Source organism: Asparagus officinalis, chromosome 3 (assembly GCF_001876935.1).
Source record: "Asparagus officinalis chromosome 3, Aspof.V1, whole genome shotgun sequence".
Taxonomy (NCBI): domain Eukaryota; kingdom Viridiplantae; phylum Streptophyta; class Magnoliopsida; order Asparagales; family Asparagaceae; genus Asparagus; species Asparagus officinalis.
In genome coordinates this window covers 4,872,147-4,885,089 of record NC_033796.1, presented here as the reverse complement: position 1 = coordinate 4,885,089, position 12,943 = coordinate 4,872,147, and the positions used below count along the sequence as shown (strand labels likewise).

The 12,943-nt window shown below is 36.0% G+C and overlaps 1 protein-coding gene across 1 annotated transcript in view; it reads left to right on the top strand.

Annotated features, from left to right (window-relative positions):
• LOC109832731 (outer envelope protein 64, mitochondrial) overlaps positions 213-12,943 on the top strand; it is a 16,291-nt gene continuing 3,560 nt past the window's right edge. Inside the window, exons 1-7 of the mRNA XM_020400135.1 lie at positions 213-560; positions 648-800; positions 1,354-1,463; positions 3,715-3,849; positions 5,370-5,552; positions 5,652-5,796; positions 9,884-10,052. Coding sequence (XP_020255724.1) covers positions 316-560; positions 648-800; positions 1,354-1,463; positions 3,715-3,849; positions 5,370-5,552; positions 5,652-5,796; positions 9,884-10,052 — 1,140 coding nt within the window. The 5' untranslated portion in view covers positions 213-315. The remainder of the gene's footprint in view (positions 561-647; positions 801-1,353; positions 1,464-3,714; positions 3,850-5,369; positions 5,553-5,651; positions 5,797-9,883; positions 10,053-12,943) is intronic.

The following is a 12,943-nucleotide window of genomic DNA, read 5'->3' as shown; positions in this document are numbered from 1 at the left end:
TTGAAATTAAATCTAAAATTTTAGATTCTGGGATTGAATTCTAGAATTTCAATTTAAATGTTTGCATCCAAACGTAGCCTTAAAAGGGGTTGACGATATGGGCCGGGTCGATCCGAACGTGACCTTAAATGGGTTAATAATATGGGCCGGGTCTAGAAGTCCGGTCCAAAGAGTTCAACTACGTTATTCGGGCCCTACAAACTCTGCGGCCGTCTGCGCTCCCACAACCCCATTCCCAGCGTCTACATTCTTGCCGTCCAAACCAAAAAAACCCTTCTAAAACCCTACGCTCTCCCTCTCTCTCTAAAATCAAAGATGTCAATGATCCCCGGCTCCTCTCGCTCTAAGCTCTGGATCGTGATCGGGATCAGCGTCGCTGGTGCTCTAATCATCGCCGAGACCACCCGCCGCCGCCGGAGACGATCGCTTAAAGGCCCGATCTTGGCCGTAAAAGATTTTGGCGCCTTCATCGATCGCTTCGAGATCCTCCCTTCTCCTCAGCCACCGCCTCCCGCCGCCAAACTCCAGCTCGCCGGTCTCACCTTCGCCGTCTCCGACAAGTTTGCTCAATTTCATGCCTTTTTTTTGGATTAATAATAGGATGTTTATTGGTTTTTGATTGTTTTGGTTTGGTTGTGTCTGTGTAGTTTTGATGTGAAGGGTTTTGTTTCGGGGTTTGGGAACCCGGAGTGGGCGAAGGCCCATGAGGAGGCGTCAAGGACGGCGGCGGCTGTCTCATCGGTTCTGAAGAATGGGGCCAAGTGCGTTGGGAGAACGGTTATGGATGAATTCGCATGTGGGTATGTAATACTTTTTATCTTAAATTTGTATATATGAATTTTATAATACGTGCTCTGTTCTCTTTGCTAATTAAGTTGGAAGTTTGTTATCCAATTTAGTACTTCCTGTGAAATTTGGTCATGTTTTCCGCGATCGTTCTTTTTTTTGTGAATTAGACTGTGGCATATTCATTGTGGTGATCATGGTTAGTTTGTCTCTTTGTTTATTCATTTACTGTTTATTTATGTTAGAGTTTTTAAATTCCTGTTCGGAACACATTTTCCCATGTACTTATCAGTTTCAGTTTTTTTTTTCCTTGAACCAATGAGTTTCATGTCAAGCGCCTGTATTGTGCATAATTCCCATCTGCTAAATCCTAGAATCACATGGATGATCTTTAGAATTTATTTATGTAGAGACGCCCTTCTCAGTGGGCCTCATTTTAATAGGGGACTGTGATGTATTCATTTGAGTGCCATGTCCAATTCATATGAGGAGTTGAAGTAGTTAGAGTGCTTTACTTATGTATGACTGTTATCGCGGTGCTTTACTCATGTATGATTGTTATTGCAGTGTCACAGGAGAAAATTTACACTATGGTACCCCAATCAACCCGGAACTTCCATCCTGTATTCCTGGTGGATCATCGAGTGGTTCTGCTGTCGCTGTTGCGCTCGGAAACTGCTCGCCACTTTAGCCCTTGCTCCTACAGCTGACAATCCCCCCCCCCCCCCCCCCCCCCCCCCCATATATTACATGCTAGCCGTCAATGCCCATGACAAGTAAATGCTCAAGTCTACAACAGTTGCTCTATGTGGCCCCAAGTCACATGCTGGATGCAAGCTGAAGTAAACATGAAATAAAACTGTTTAGAACACTCGGTCCGTGTATCCAAGCATGTAATAAACATTGTTAGGCATCAAGCTTGGAGTAGGTCCAGTCTACTTTTGTCTGTGCAGACTAGTGTAGGCGTCAAAAATCGCCTATAGGTTCCCGAGCACAGCTTAAAATGAAGAGAAGGCGATGAACGCCATCACCCGTGTCAAACGAGATTATCCTGTACCGTAAAAGAGCTAACGAGTGCATGAAACAAGCAGTGTTTTAAATGTCGGACATGTCGGCCGACATGTCGAATTTAGGGGCCAATCAACACGATATGGAGCTTTTCAATGCATATTGCGTTTTCAGGGTTCACGTCGGATATATCGGGGGATATGTCGGGCGGATATGTTGGGTGATATGTCGGTTATGTCAGCCGATTTTTCAATCTAAAAAATTAGCTGGTTTTTTTAAATTTTTTGGTTATGTTTGTCTAATCAGGTTTGAGTTTAAATTCTTGATTGTCTTAATATTTCTTTCAAAGACAAAAACCGATAAGTTAAGAGAAATGGAAAACCGATTTTTGCTATCTGACATGAATTTTAGCCGTCCGACACGAACTTGATATCCGACGTTTAAAACATTAGAAGCTAGTCAACAAAGCGTAGGAGTCAACAAAACGACAAAATACGCAAAACGGCGGAACAAGACCAAAACGAAAAAGCCCCTGGCAGCCGAGTCGCATCAAAACGTCTCGGCCAAGGCCGAGCCACCATAGGGTGGCTCGCACAGTTTCGAGTCACCGTAGGGTGGCTCGTGTCTACTGTCTAGAAGTGCCCAAAACGCGTTTTTCGATGAGTTTTGTCGGGATTTGTCCGTTTCAGAGTCTCACAACTGCTTTGATACTATCTCTAAACGTGGTTAAGCGGTTATTAACTGAGGATAGGGTCAAATCATCAATTTTTATCCTAAAATGTTGCATCCGAAGCCTATAAATACAAGCCTAGGGTCCTTTACGCAGGGGATCTGAAATTTAGGCGAGGTGCTGTCCATGTGAAGAGTGAATCACGAATTTCTAAGAGACTAGCAGATCTTGGCGAAGTTCTTTAGCATAAAGAGGGAGGGTTCGAGAGAACTGAGGCCCATTCCCCTTTCCTCCGGATCAAACTTGGTTTTGTTCTCGAGAAGTCGTAATTTCGCTTGGTTGAGATTATCACTTCTGCGATTGTTTTCTTTGTGAAGCAAGAGCATTGAAATTTTGTTCTGTCAACCGGATTTGATTTGTGACGGTCCACGGACTAACGCGTCGCTGGCACAGACAAAGATCCCACACAAGCAGCGGTTGATAAACGCCCTCTGCGTGTGTTTCTAGGGAGTTGTATTTTTATTTTTTTATTTATGTAAGAAAAGTCTTATAAAAAGACTAACTCTTTTGAACTTGTTGTAAGCGATTGAAGTTGTAATGCGTTCCATGAATAAACCAACGTTCAACGCAAACAACTAGTAAAGTCTTGAGTAGTAGTTCATGCTGCACTTGGGGTCAGAAACTTGATGCTTAGAGTGCATCTAAAAAATCTGTTCATTGTTCACAGGACCTTAAAGCGAAGATGATTAACTTGATTGGAACTTATGGCCTTTGTATTACTACCTCTCCCCTTTCTCTCATTGGCGACCACTTTCACCTAAAAACTTTCATTATTAGATACCCAGCTGATTTTATTATTTAAAACAAATGTCCCTACATTATTTACTTTTGATAAGATGACTGCTTAGTGACTTTGGGAAAAACCTCCATGGCTACATCTCTGAAGATTGAACTTTCTTTGTGAGGGGCATGTTCCTTTTTGTTGCAACTGGAATGTTATGCAATCAAATTTCCCAATCTAGGTACTTCACCTTTAGTCAATAGCATCTCCATATTGTTTTCCATCATGCTGTGTCTTGCTCTATTTTTTTAGTTTGCATGGTGAAGCTGTAAAGTGAAACTTTAGCGTCTCTACTTCAACTTCTGGACAAACATGTTAGTTATGACTAAAATCAGAGTGCATGAATGCTTGTTTTGTGCATGTGATTTTCCATGTATGTATTTGTGAAATTTTAAATCACACATTCTGATTTATGTAGGTACTGATACAGTTGGATGTGTGAGAATCCCAGCATCCTATTGTGGTATCTTTGGTTTTAGACCTTCCCATGGGGCTGTATCTACAGTTGGCGTGTTGACAAACTCACAAAGTCTTGACACTGTGGGTATGACATACTAATCAACCAACGCACCTTGTTTTTTAATTATGCTTGATTGGAGTGTCCTGTTAAATTTGTGTCAATTCTTATTTAATTTATTTTGTCTTGTTACCTCAGAAAATTTATTTATTTTTAGTTGTTAATTTTTGCAAGGCATTTGAATTGTCCAGTTTGAAGAATCCGTGATTCCTTTAAAAGTTGTCCATAAAGGATGTCTCTTGCCATTTATGATGCTCTTTAGATTGTTCTGATTTACGAAGTCTTGATATACGTGTGTTACCTACATTTACTGGCTTCAAATTTATCACATGTCCAGTGTTATATGCTCTAATAGGTCAATGTAGCTATACGTGATATTCACTAAGAGTTTGTCTTATTAGATTTTTTTCTATTTGTATGTGTGTGTCTACACACACATATGTTTGTGCAATTTATTGTCCTTGTAGTCTTGAATTAACTGGATACGTGGCTATCAGTAAAGTTGAAAAGTGGAAACAAATCAATTTTCCTCCACTAGACTAATGCCAAACAAATCAATATTTGGAGGCTAGTATATTTGTAATTGGAAGCATGTCTTTGTTATGTAATACATTCATTTAGTTTTTTAAAAGTGATACGTATCTATAGTAGTACAGTGTGTTTGTCATCTCCTGTCTCACTCGTCGTATGTCACAAAGTCTGATGCATTTTGTTATATATGATTAATTTGTGTAACATTTAATTTCATGAAAGGTGAAATGTAATATCAAATAATTTTTTATATTTTATTATGTTGATTCTAAAGGAAGTTAATAGAGAAATTTAAACAAAGAGAATTTTTATGGGAACAAGGTAACTCACCATTTCAAACAACAATTAATCAAATTCTCAACTAACAATCAATTGCCTTCAACAAACAGAAGTAATTATTTCTGGTTACTCTACTTGTAGAAAATCCTCCAGCCAGTAAGTTTACATGTAAATTTCAAATCAATCTCATAAAATTAAACTTATCAACACACAATAGAATATCTATAAAACATAAAAAAAAGACAAGATAGGGATAATATTCAAATATATACCAAATCTACTAAATAAATCTTAACTAAAGCCAATCAGAGATGTGGTAGATTTGTATTATTGCCTAGCTTATCGGTATTATGATGATATCGTCCAAATCACCCTCCATCAATTATTTTAGACCAAAGTAGATTACACTAATTCTTTTTGTTGTCCTAAGAAACAATGCACCATTAGTTAATTACGTGAATTCTTACCTGGCTATTAGTCGATGCTTCAGATTTATCAATGCACATTATGTATGCACACTTGTGCTCAAGCACATGATCAGTTACTTTGATTTCAAATTATAAGCTTTGAACCATATATCTTAGTGACTACTCTCGTCTGCTACTTGAAATCAGGTGTACCGAATTAAATCTTTCTAGATACTGACTAAAAGTTGAAGTAAATATTCCTTTCTCCCAAGTTCTTTTTCTCACTTATCAGATTTACTTGACAGTCTTAAGATCTAAGATACCTTTCAGGATTGTTTGCACGTGATCCATCAATATTACGTTGTGTTGGAAATATATTGTTGCAAGCGTCTTCAAAACCAGTTAGGCGGGCAAGGCGCTTTATCTTCGCAGATGATTGCTTTCAGTTTCTAAGAGTTCCAAAGCAGAAATCTATGCATGTTTTAAGTAAAGCAATTGAATCACTATCTGGATGTAAGTTTAAATGGATTTTTTCCATCTTTGCTATCTAGGAAGCTTTGTCCATTTTATAGATTCATAGCCACTCTCATAGTGATCTCTTTTAATGTACAGACCTGTCACCAACACATATGAATATTTGTCAGTACATTGCTTCAAAGGTACCAAGTTTAAAGGAATTTTCTGAGCCATATATGAGAATGGAACGTGCTACTTCTGCTTTCAAGTCTCTTTCAGCTGCAATGATATTATTGCAAGGGTATGTAAACTTTCATTATGAAGCTGAAACGTCATCGCAACCTCTGTCATTTTACAATTTCTTTTAGGAGTAAAGATTTTTGTGTTGCACAATATTGCTAACTTGTTATGTTTTGGATATTAAAGAATTCTTTCATGTGATCTTACATGCTAGTTTACTTGGAAGGCCTGTGTCATAAAAATATCCATCGTGTCCTTTCCAGTTTCCATCGCACAAGCCCAATCCCACGATCTATAGCTTGTAGTTTAATAAGAGTTTGTGGGTCCGGTTTTGACCATATTCTATTTCTGGCAAATGCACATGGAGAGTTGGTTTTATATATGGTTCCAGATCTGGTTCATTAAAATCTTGTTGAAATATGTAATTTTTAATCCAAAAATAACTGGTATCTTGCTTGGATCATTAGTATTTAAATAATGATGCCATAAGCCTCTACTTATACTTGGGGTGCAAGAGATGTGGACAGTTGCCCTTCAGATTGTATATGATGAAAACATAAAATCTTGGCCTATTGTCACATTCCAATACCTGCTCCCAGTTATTGAAATTTCTAACAGGTACTGGAAAATGGTATGATTTTCCAAACACTAACCTTATTAGAACCATCCTGTAGGAGTGGGGCTGCTAGAACCATGAATATAACAATTAACATTCCTAAAATGTCCTTCCTACCCTCTCGTGAATGTCTCCAATTACCAATTTTTATGAGGGTGTTCTGATCAAATTTGTACTCTGATTCCATCCAAATAAAGTTCTATTTGACTAAAAAAAACAAAGAATAACTTGATTTATTGGGTTTGGACTCCAAAGGTGTATGTACCCATATGAAATGCAACTTGAAATCACACCATATAAATATGTCTTATAATATTTCTTTGTGGTTTCGAACATTCATTACCATTGTTGGTATTACAAGAAAATGGAAACGTAAAGAATGCTTTGGCTTGTTGAAGTTATCATCATCAACATTTAATTCTTTTCTTTTGTAATTGTTCGCGATTGGGATTTAGTTGTTTGTTATCGGCCTTATATCTAAACTGGGATGTCCTACGAATGAATCGACCAGGTTTTTATTACCCCAGCCATCCACCTGACACCAATTTCAGTTACTATGAGTCTAAATTTTGGCTAAAATACAGGCGAGGTCCCTATACTACTAAATCCTCAGTGCTAGCTCACCCTATCTTAGACTTGTGGAATCTGAGTTATGTTTTTCCATTCTTTTTTTAACTGGCATTTCAGATTCACCATATGAGGAACATCTCAATAACACAGAAGATATTGAAACTTGTGTGGTTACATAATTAATCTTTAGTTATCAATGAGTTTTGGAAACATGTTTAGTCATGATTAGCTGTTTCTTGGTCAGATTGAAGTCGTCTCTTCCCTAATTAAAGCAACCTATGAATCTCAGAATCTAATTTAGTTCTTCTCTCACGAATGAAGATGAACCTTAGAGCTATATAGAGTGTTTAGATGGGGAAATATCTAGTAGTTGTAAAATATTCACAGTTTCTTACCCTAACACACGAAAAATAGAATAGGCAAGAAAGAACTTTTGAAAACAGGAATTCTTAGCTGACATAGATCAATTGCAAAGTAAGAGTAACTGGACATGCTTCTCCAATTAACTATGTCTCGAAAACTGCAACCAGTCTTCTCAAAAATTTCAGGCAGTTCAACTAGCTTATTAGCCTAAATATTCTAGTCAGTTAAAATACATAAAGGGTTGCTAATCACTTCTGAACCGAGTGCATTATAATAAATGGTTGTAAAATTTTCCATGTCATTAAATCTAAATGCAAGATTTTCTGTTTCTTGATCCAAACTGTCACCCTGAAGCAAGTGGGATGTATCATTTAATCAAGTATATTAGTTTGGTTGTTTGCTCAGACCAGTTCTACCCAAGAAACTTCATCATTTAGCGAGTTTACTGAAAGTTGAAAGCATTGAACTAATCTGACCAGGTAAAGAAGTCTGATCTAGTATGTCAGTGGTCTTTATGTTAAAATTTCATTAAACTGGCTTCAACCTGGTGGGCAAAACCTAAAATATAATCAAGTTTGCATTATCTAGGACTGAGCAAAATTTTAGCTATTTATTGCAGTTGTAGACAGTTAACTATGTTCCAACTGTAAGAGCCAGTCAAAATATTAATTCAATGTCAGAACATGTAGATTTTCTCAGTCCTTGATCTATATGGTAAAATCCAGCAATGTGCATGTTCTGACATTGAATTCATATTTTGACAATCAGCCACTAAGGCTTAAAATTTGAAACAGCTTGCAGCCTATTAAGCCGGCTAATCATTTAAAGGTTGAGCCTACTCATACTTGGTTCAGTTTAAGTACATCTCATACTCAGTTCAGTTCAAGTACGTGACTAATCTGTGTCCACATGAAGACAGTTCACAGCTTGGATTATTAGCTGACATCTAATGTAAACTAAGTTCCATGAAAAATGCGCTATGCACCTCTGAATATAGTGCTTGTTCAAAAAGCAAAGTTTCATACTTTCTTATTGAGTTCTCTCTGTTGGATAAAAGAAGAACTGAAGGAGAAACATGTCCAGGTTTCAGTCTTTCAGATGCTTGAACAGGGGCGCCCAACTGGTGCACTGCTCAAAAGAAAGAAAAAGGAAAAGTAGAAGGAATAGGAGAATATATATGTGTACTTTCAGCCTTTTCATCTACTAATTGCAGTTGCAGCTCCACATAAACAAATGGCTATAGGCATCTCCACTGAAAAGCACTTGACTGCTGTACATTTCAACTTGGACATGATAACCGGATGAGTTGATAATTTTTTGTTGTGAGCTTTAGTAGTGCATCTGATTTCATTAGGTGTTAATAGTACTAACTTATCATTTGGTGTTAATAGTACTAACTTAAGTAGCTTATAAACACATGCACATTGCTGGATTTTACCATATAGATCAAAATAAATTTGAGGTTGGATCATTATTGAACGACAGAAGATGTTGCAAATCCTGGATTTTCTGATTGGACAGTGGAACTTAGGATAATGTGAATGCTGAGATAGACTCGAGTTGCAATTTTTTATGTCCACAGGGTGACGTGAAATGAATTTGACATTCAATGTTTATAAGACTTTAGGCTTATTTCTCTAAGGATTCAAGAATACAAACGAGTTTAGGTAAGTGAAACCCAGGCATATAAATTGCGAAGAATTGCTTGACATAGGTGGGGTTTATCAAGGTTTGCTTTGATAGCCTGATCAAGATTTCAAAAGTTTGAAGAATTTATTAGGTTCAGGAGAGCTGGGTCATACTTAATCTATGCATCATAAACGGAATATAATCATCAAGCAGTCATATATCTTTTGTAACCAAAATGGGGTTGGCTGTAGAGTACTTCTCAAACCACTTGCCAATTTATGATGAACCATCATCTCTTATCTAGTGAAACTTTTCTTTCTAGCATAAACTACATACAACCGCACTAGCTTTCCCACAGTCCTAGAAGAACAATTTCGGTCCTCTGGAAGTGCCTAGAAGGAAAAATAGAATGTAGTAGGAGAAAAGGCAAGAATGCGAGAACAGACTCTACCACCCTCGTAAGAGGTACAACTATACCATAATGTGCTGTGATCTCACTTTTATATTTTACATGGATCTTTATTTAGTTCTCAACTCAAAATTCAGTATACAGTTTGAAAAGACAAATTTTAATGTAACAATATGGATTTATGGTGTTACTACTTTACGATGATTGTAGATTGACGATATTAGATTATTTCACATGCATATAATTGATAACAGTTAAGCCCCAATATATCCTGCTTGATAGAAAAAGTTTAAATTTGATGTTAAGTCAAAGTTATGGATGCTAAAAGTTTATTAATATGAATTGCCAGTGCTAAGTTAATGCAGATAAATATGTTAATTTGCTTTTGTTTTCTCAATCAAATCTGTCTCAGTTTTGCAATATTTAAGTCCTATGTTAGCATGATTCAGACTGCATAAGAGATTGCATTTGCTTAACTTTTATTTTCAGACTGTGATCTTATTTCTTTGCTTTATGATAAGTAGGTTACTTTAAATTCTGACATAGCATTCACCTATCCAGATATGAATTCAAAGCAAACCATAGAGAATGGATTAACACAGTGAAACCGAGGATAGGTCTGGACATTTCTGCTCGAGTTCTTGCAGCAATAAGTTCTACTCATGAGAATATTAAATCCTTATATAAAGTTCGGAGAGAACTGAGAGCTGCACTGAATGACCTTCTTAAGGTATCTCTCGTTTGTGACCTTTGATAATATGAGAAGCTTATTTCCTTACCTCAGAGTCTTTCTAGTGAGGTCATATGGTTCTAGTTTCTGCACATTTTACTAATATTCTCCTCATCATTTAAGTATTAGAAAATACAGTCTATTTGTTATTACCTTGCCCATAAACTGTGGTTTGTATTTTATCATCTCTTTTGGCGTCTAATAACTGATGTACATATTGTTTAATACAAATGATTTTTTAAAGTAAATTTATGAGACATCTAATATCCATGCAACCCTACTGCTCTACCGTGTTAACATTAGTATGAGATTATATATCTTGACCCACTTGTTTTCAACTTTTAATGAGAGTACGCATACTCCATTTGGCACCATTTACTCCTCAAACATAATTTTTCAGTTCTTTATCGGGTTAAGAAGATTATTTTTGATAATTAAGAAGAAAAAAAAATTATTTCTGGCTTCTTATGCTGCACCTCAATCTACTCGACTAATACTTGTTGACTTATTGAGCTTTTTAACTTGCATCTGAAAGCAAGGTTTTAAATGTCGGATGTCGGGTTCATGTCGGATGGCTGAAATCCATGTCGGATAGCGAAAATCAAGGTTTTAAATGTCGGATGTCGGGTTCATGTCGGATGGCTGAAATCCATGTCGGATAGCGAAAATCGAGGATATATCGGGGGACATTGACTAAATATATGTCGGATGGCTGAAATCCATGTCGGATAGCGAAAATCGAGGATATATCGGGGGACATTGACTAAATATTGGATTGTCATATCTGGTAGTGCGCATATATAATATCATGTCCTAAATATAATCTAAACATTCATAAATTCAATATAAACATACTTTATAAATTCTATAAAATAAACATATAAAAAAGTAAATAATATATGGATTTGAGTTCATAAATTCTTTCTATCGGGTTCATAAGAAATCCTTAAACATGAGAACGGGTCAAACGGGTCAAACGGGTTTGGGTATTTATCACTAAACCCAAACCCGATAATAAAAAACAAATCTTAAAAAAAGTATCATATCGGCTGATTTTTCAAAGCTAAAAAATAGGCCGATATGCCTGATATGACCCTGATATTTTCGATTTGGCCTTGAAAACCGACATACGAGTTGAAAACGTCCATGTCGTGTCGGTCAAGCTCTCAAACCGATATGTCGGCCGACACGTCGGACATGTCGGTCGACATTTAAAACCTTGTCTGAAAGAATTTTCCCTCGTCTTTAATATCATTTTAGAGTGATTATTTAGATTCTTTTTGTAGGTATCAAGTTTCTTTTTTCCATCTTCTGTTAGTTTCTTGCAAGTTTTATCTTCATTAGAGCCCAGAGGAGCTGAAAAGCTAAGCTTTCATGATTTTGGTTCAGTTTCGACTGAAATTACTAAGATGCTTAATGCAATAAAATTTAAGTCTTTGTAACATATTTTAGTGGCATGGTCTTCGCATACTCCTGCAATCAATTGTATTTGCTTTCAATATTAACTGGTGTGCACCCTGTGCAAAGCACAACCCCTTATTTTTTTAAGCACTGCATTTTGAACTTGTCTCCATCTAAGTTTTAATACATTTTATTTAATTATTGTATGCTTAAATTAAAAAAATCATATCCACTTCTCTATACTTAAAGAATGATTCAAGTTTTAATACATTTGATTTAGAAATCATATAGGATTCAAGTTTAAATATATTTGATTTGCTTTATTGTTTATGATACAGTAAAAAAAAACTGTAGCATGAATAGGTCCTTCGAATATGGAGGAGCAAATTCGATTTACTGTTTTACCACAGTAAATACTATAGCATGAACATTAGCTTCAAGTGCCGAGAACCAGTTTTGGTTTACCGTTAATACATTTGTTTTATAAATCATATCTACTTCTTTATACTTAAAGAATGATCCAAGTTTTAATATATTTGATTTTTTTTACTATTTATGATATAGTAAATTACTGCATCATGAATAGTAACCCCGAGTATGGAGGAGCAGATTTGATTCACTGTTTATGATATAGTAAAATACTATAGCATGAACAATAACTTCGAGTGAAGGGAACTGTTTTGGTGTACTATTCATGCTACAGTAGTTACTGCACTGTAGCATGAACAATAATTAGAGGAGTAGGTGTAGATGAATAAACTATTTTTATTCTGGACTCTTCTAATATTTCAATAAAATAGGATATCATTTTCATTATTTCAAATTTATTGGCATTCAACTTCAGAAAATATAAGAATGATCTAACCAGTTGAGTTATACAATCGAAAATTGTATATGTTAGAATTAATATAAAACTATAATCCTTGATCCTTATCATAACTTCGGAGTTTTGATGTAATGGTTAGAGGAACTAAATTTAAGATGGTATCAGAGCAACCCAGGTTCAAATCCCACCGGCCACGAATTAAATGCGGATTTTTAAAAAATTGACACTGCTACGTGAGTCTAGGTTTCAATCCATAAAAAGGGCGCTCAACCTGCGGGGGCATGTTAGAATTAATATAAAACTATAATTCTCGATCCTTATCATAACTTCATAGTTTTTGTGTAATGGTTAGAGGAACTAAATTTAAGAGTGTAGATGTTTCTTGTGATTTCTAGAAGAGTTCAAATTTTTTTGTTTTAGCCTTTTTGATGTGGACTTGATGATCATCTTATTAGTTGTTTCTTCATTTTTCTGAGGATGTGTTTGGTTTTGGCTTATTTGGTAAATCATGTTGAATATATGAATTCAATTGCTCTCAGGAGTTGCTTATAGTTTCCCCACTTCGAAACCCTTACTTCATTACAGGAACCATAGAGGTTCCTTTTTGGTTATGAGGTTATACAACATAGCACATAATTGATGTTTGGCTTCCGCCGACTAGCCT